Here is a 6,000-nt window from a genome sequence, read left to right as displayed (position 1 = left end):
GGCCCGCAGAGCTGCTCCGGCCCCCATGGGTGCCTCTGCAGCAGAGTGGGTCCCGCGTTTCCTTTCAGTTTTCCCCCGTAGTTTCACACGGAGATCCAGGAGGCAGCGCAGGCGGGTGAGGGGCCCTTGAGGTCCTCCCAGTGCCTCGAACGAGGGCTACAGAAAAACTGTAGGCTGGAGGCTGAAAGGCTGGAGCCTTTCTGAAGTTAACTGCAGGCTATGCTTCACCAGGGCATGGGGAGTGCAGAGGACTGGGATAGCACAGCCTCTGCACAGAGGGGATCACTGCAGTTAACTGTATTCAAATAGAGTGTTTTGTAGCAAGAAACTGTTTTGACATTGTTTCTGCCCAGTGAATCTCAAGTTAAAAAGTCACCTTTTTACTCAGGCATGTTTTCTAGTGAAATACTACTACTACTTTTAGTTGATCCACTCAGGATTTTTTTGAACAGTACTTTTAGCAGGGCATGTCTAAGGGTGACTGAACGGTATGCTGTGGGAACTGGGGTTCTTGGTAATGTCCATGCTGGATATGTAAGAAGGATTGCTTGTTTTTCAGATTTTACTGAGATGATGAGGGCACTGGGGTATCCCCGACTCATATCTCTGGAGAATTTCCATACCCCAAACTTCATGCTTGTTTCTGAAGTGCTGCTCTGGCTGGTGAGAAGGTTGGTGGTTAGGCTGACAAATGGTGGGGCTGATGCTGGGATGTGAGATGTATGCTTGGAGCCGATGTTTTGTTGTGAAACCATATTAAGTTTAAAGAGGAACATGGTGATTTTTAGTCATTCTCTGAGATCTGTTGTTCTGAATATTAGACAGAAGATGTGGTAGTTAAGTTTGGAGATTTTTAGTTTGTTTACAGAACCTCAAAATGTGTTTTAATAGCTAAAGTAGAAAATACAATGACAGTCCTGGCAGAGATTGCATCCTGAAGGCAGACGTACTTAATTGAAGGTAGCCATATATCTTTCACGTATCCTACAAACTCCATTTCCATTCTGCCTGTATCTGACCTTGTACCCCCAAACAGGGTGATATACACTGAGAACTTCTCAAGATACAGTTAATTCTTACCTCGCTGTTACAATTGTTATTGGTTCAACCTGCTATTGTCTAGTATCCGTTCCATGTTTAAACAAATGAAGTTATATGGTACTAATCTGCTACTACCTAGTTATTGTTTTACACTCACTTAACCCATTGACAGACTTTGGTTAAATATTGATGGTACTTGGCATGCTAATCAAATTATACATAATCTTACTTCTCTTATGTAAGTGAAAAAATAAACTAAGTTTTTAAGCTACTCATAAGGTAGAATATTACAATTGAAAATATTACAGTGACCCCTTTCCCTGATCGCTATTTTTTGGCCTGGATTTGTAATTAGTATCCATGAAGTGTAATTACACAGCTATCATATATTTGCTGAATGCTGTTGCAATTGTAATAAAATAGGGAAATAATGACAACATTTCAAAATTACTTAGTTCGTTAAGTAAATATTCTTTAAAATACTGCTGTTACGCTGAGGGTCTAAATTACTGTTTTCAACTCTGATGTAAACAATAAGTGTGTCCCCCAGTATGCGACAGTAACGTAACAAAGCAATTGAAAGAAAATAAAAATACTGTTTTAAAAATATGTTTCTCTAATGAACCTGACCACTTCAAAAAGCTCAAACTTCTGTGCTATAAGACTCTGGGAGCCCTGTGTCAAATAGTGAGGGACTTCACTTTCAGACCAAGTAGCGACTGAACACTGGCATCCTTTTTGGTTATGTGTCGGATGTACACACACAGACAACTTTTCCAGCTTCTGGAAGACTTTTAGTTACACTTTAAAGCAGAGAGACTACTTTGCACTTGTCATGTTCAATTTCAAGTGTGATTTGAAAGCAAAGGGGCTCATTTGCCTGTCTGAATGTTGAAAATCTCAAAACTTTGTATAAGATTCTGGAAATTTACTTTTTTCCTTCCCTGGTTCCTGTAGGTTGGTGACTTCTAGAAATTTCTGCATTTCACTAGTGGTTTTTAAAAAGAAGTTCACAATCTTTCAATTTGCTTTTTTGCAAGTTTCATTTACTTTTGAAAGTAATGTATTTGAAATGATGTCTGTGAATGTGAACTTTTCTGATGTATTTTGAGAGAAGGGAAAAGTGTCGTAACATTTTAAAGGAGAAGGTGGTTGTTTGTGTTATTACCAGCAATTGTAATCTAATGCCAAATCATTTTAACATACCACCAGAAGACTGGGAATATTAACTTAGCTGTATGCATTTTAAATTGTGAAGCCACGCTTGATGAAGTTTATTTTGACTTATGTTAGCAGCTTGTGAATTTAGTAAATTATTTCTGAAAATAAGTATTTCACAGACTTTACTGAGCCAGCTAAATTTTGCTCCTCTGCAAAACATCATGAAAAGATGTACTCAGGACCCCACAATATCTCCATTTTTACAGCTTTTGCAGTTTGTACCCGAACCTGTTGTATGCCTTTCAGGGGCTAGATATCCCAGTTGGAGCTAAAGATTTCTTTTCTAGGTTATTTTGTGTGATTTTTTTCTCTCACAAATTAACCAGTCTTTTTAATACTGCATATTTATTTCTTGTCAGAACCTACGTGTGCTTCTTTCCACAGGTATGAACCTCAGACTGATATTCCTCCTGATGTGGAGACAGAACAGGACCGGGTTTTCTTCATTAAGGCTGTTGCTCAGTTCATGGTAGGTCTGCTTAAGGAGTCTGCTTAAGCACACTGAAATACTGGTTCCATGTTAGCTTTAATGCTTTTTCTCTTCACTCCTTACAATTTCCTTGCAATGAATGGCTGAGTATATATTGTATTCTTGTGCTGTATTATTTGTCTTGTGCTGTTGTAAATTTGAACAGGCCAGGGTGTGCTGATGCTGAAGTCATGTAGAGTTAGGTACGTGTCTATGCAGAATTAGGGTCTAAACTTTTAATACTAAAACAATATTCATCTTTAACACGTAATATTTATAAAAAGGTAATAGTGGAAGATACAGCTGTAGATATGAAATTTTTTGAAGACATTTAAATACATTCAGAAGAGATTCCATCATATTTATTGCTAACTCTGGATGCTTGATTCTTTTCTGTGCTTGAATAGCCATAACTTCTGATATTTCCATTATGATGTAGAATCATATATTGGTATCCTGTTGTATGAGCATTCTCACTAGGCTGAGCTGGATTTTTCTTAGATTGAATCTTTTACCACCTTATGCATGAGTGTACTTGAATCGGGCCATCAACGTTTTTAGTCTCATGGAATGAAATAACATTGTCCTTCCCATCATTCTTGTTATTTTGATGATGCAGCGTGAGCCTTTGCTGTTGTGACCTACTGACAAAGCACTCTTATTCAGGTGGGAAAACCTTAACGGGGCTGTGTGTGGGTCTGGAAGCAATGGAAGCTTTTATGCTAGTGCCAGAGTTTAATTTCTTATAATGCTTTTTTAATTTTTAAAAAATATTAAAATGACATTCTAACCCAACCAGCTTTTCTCTTCTGGCTTGTGATGATGTCCACCATAAAGTTTCTTAATTTCTCCACATTCAGAGCATTATACACTTCCGTCCATACCAGAATGCACTTTTGAGCCTTGAACCATCATGGGAGGTAGTGAACAGATCTATTTTGTTTGGAGGGATTTCCCCTCTCCAAAGCAAGCATGTTTTAAAAGGACAAATATGGAAGCAGAAATAATGTTATGATTATGTTTTCCTTTTAATAGCTGATTTCATGTAAGATATCCCAAGGGTTTTGAAGAATTACGTAATATTCAGAAAATGAAATGAGTGGAAATTTCTTTAATCATTCTGTACTTAGTCTCAGTTAATGTTACAAGATAACATGGGGATTATTGTAGTGTTTCAGCATCTTCAGAACAAAAAAAGCTTGAAGACATTTCCTTAATAACTGACTGTCCATGGAATCCACAGTTCTCTTCTGCGGTAGCTAATGGCTTTTTGCATCCATAGCCAGATGTGAGATTTGGTGGAGACAGATTTATCTCAGAAGAGAATATCAGAATGGATTAATTATAATGAAATGTAACTAGAATATTGTCCTTCTTTACTGAACAAGGAGTAAAGATGTGTTAATTTTTACACAAATGATCTATTGCTCTGTGTTACTGGTAGTTTGAGAACTTGCCAAATGCCTCCTTTTTAGACCTAGAAGTTCCTGAAGTGTCTGCAGGGTTTTCTTACGTGATTTGTTGTTGTTGTTGGTTTTGGGGTTTTTTTCAAATCATTTGTCTGCCTGGAACTGCCCTAATCTGTGTGGTTCACTACCTGGCTCATACTCAAGCCCACTTGGATCCAAATTTGAGGTAGAGTGCAGCATAAAGCCTCTGATGAGTTCAGTCTCATAGAACTGCGTTCATGAAAACAGACTTAGCAAACCAAGGGACCAAACTTTTTTGCAAAAGGGAGATACATTTGTTTCTTAAAAAGTGATGGGAGAAGCAGTTGATGCGATGACTGCTAGTAATCTTGCTGAGTGCTTTCCGGGAAGTATCATGTCTTCAATTCCCATTTCAGTGTGTGGAGATTTAGAGCCACTACTTCAGTACCCAGGAGACTATCCTCAGTATTAAACAAGATGGGGAGACGAGCGCGATCCTCATTCTTTCTAACAGAATGTGCTGTTGTACAGGAAAGAATGCAAAATGTTTGGGCTAGACAGGCTGAAGACCCTGACTCTGCAACCAAATGGCTGGAGCACTCAGCTGAGAGTTCTGGTTCTTCCCTGGGCTGTTTTTGCATCTTCTTCACACTGTCAAAATTTGGTTCTATGATAACAATGAAGGAGATTTTAAAGTAAAGCAAAATTTCTGGCTGTTGATGCTATTCTTGCAGTATATTTCTATTTCTCTTTTCAGTTGCATTCTGATAATCTGATTGTCAGGATAGATGGAGCTGGTTTTTAATGGTACTTTTAAACTATTTAGAGTTTTTATAAAATAGGTGTCTGTCTGGAGCTTTCCAAACATAAAGTTACCTTCTCGAGTAAGCAGTGCCATTGTGCCAACCTGAAAAATACATGTACTTTTCTGTGTATGTTTTCCTCTTTAAGTAGTCTTTCAGCAAAAAAAACACTTTTTTTGGTCCTTTTACTACACATTGATTTTTCTCTCTTGGAGTTGAATGGAACTGAAATTGGAATTCCTGTCTTTAACAACATCCTTTATGATGTGGTACATTAGTCTTCATTGTGTAGGGGATGTTTAAGGGATTCTGTCAATTTAATGACATGCTTCTCTTAAAATTTAATACCTACTGTTCCCACAATTTTAGATTCCTGCTACTGAAAGGGAAGGAAAGAGAACATGTATGGCTTTCCACTTTTTGTATTGGCTCATTTGAGGTCACACCGGTCACAATTTTTTTGTACCAAAAGTCTGCTGTTCCCCAGCTCAGGGTATACAGCATCAGTAACCTGTTCTGGGAGTTCTGACTTCACTTTTCAGGTGAATTTGTGCCGATGGGAAGGAGATGTCAGTTTCCTCTGCTGGGTTGAGATTTTGAGCTGAGAAGCAAGAGGTAAACACTTATTGGAAATGGAAATCTGATTGTAAAGTCACAAAGTTTGACAAGACACATCAAGAAACATGGGCCTAAAGATGTTTGCTTGGTTTCCTTTGTTCTTTTCGAAGTTGGAGCTAAATTCATGGTTTGAGATATGGTCCTTTCTCTCTTCAGTTTCCCAGGAATTTTTCCTGCAGTCAGTTATTTAGTGCAGAGTGGGAAAAACTTGTACCTACCATTTTAATGTTTGAGTCTTTTACCTCAGGTTGAAGGTCTTGTGCTGTCAGAGCCCTAAGGGGGAGTGAATTGGTGATGCTGTAATACCAAAATTGTGTAATACAGTGAGTGAATTGTGGATAGATTCTCTCTGCCACACAGTATTCCCAAAGGATAAACCGTTTAGTAGACATTTCATTTTAAAAAGACACTGAAAATA

The 6,000-nt window shown here is 38.1% G+C and overlaps 1 protein-coding gene across 1 annotated transcript in view; it reads left to right on the top strand.

The window, feature by feature from the left end:
• Positions 1-6,000, top strand: part of CLUAP1 (clusterin associated protein 1) — a 65,672-nt gene that overhangs the window by 152 nt on the left and 59,520 nt on the right. Inside the window, exons 2-3 of the mRNA XM_010179167.1 lie at positions 560-671; positions 2,647-2,731. Of these exons, the coding sequence (XP_010177469.1) occupies positions 560-671; positions 2,647-2,731 (197 nt within the window). The remainder of the gene's footprint in view (positions 1-559; positions 672-2,646; positions 2,732-6,000) is intronic.

The sequence above is a fragment of the Mesitornis unicolor genome, unplaced genomic scaffold (assembly GCF_000695765.1).
Source record: "Mesitornis unicolor isolate BGI_N332 unplaced genomic scaffold, ASM69576v1 scaffold23292, whole genome shotgun sequence".
Classification (NCBI taxonomy): domain Eukaryota; kingdom Metazoa; phylum Chordata; class Aves; order Mesitornithiformes; family Mesitornithidae; genus Mesitornis; species Mesitornis unicolor.
The sequence above is the reverse complement of the archived record's forward strand: the minus strand, read 5'-3'. Positions and strand labels throughout refer to the sequence as shown.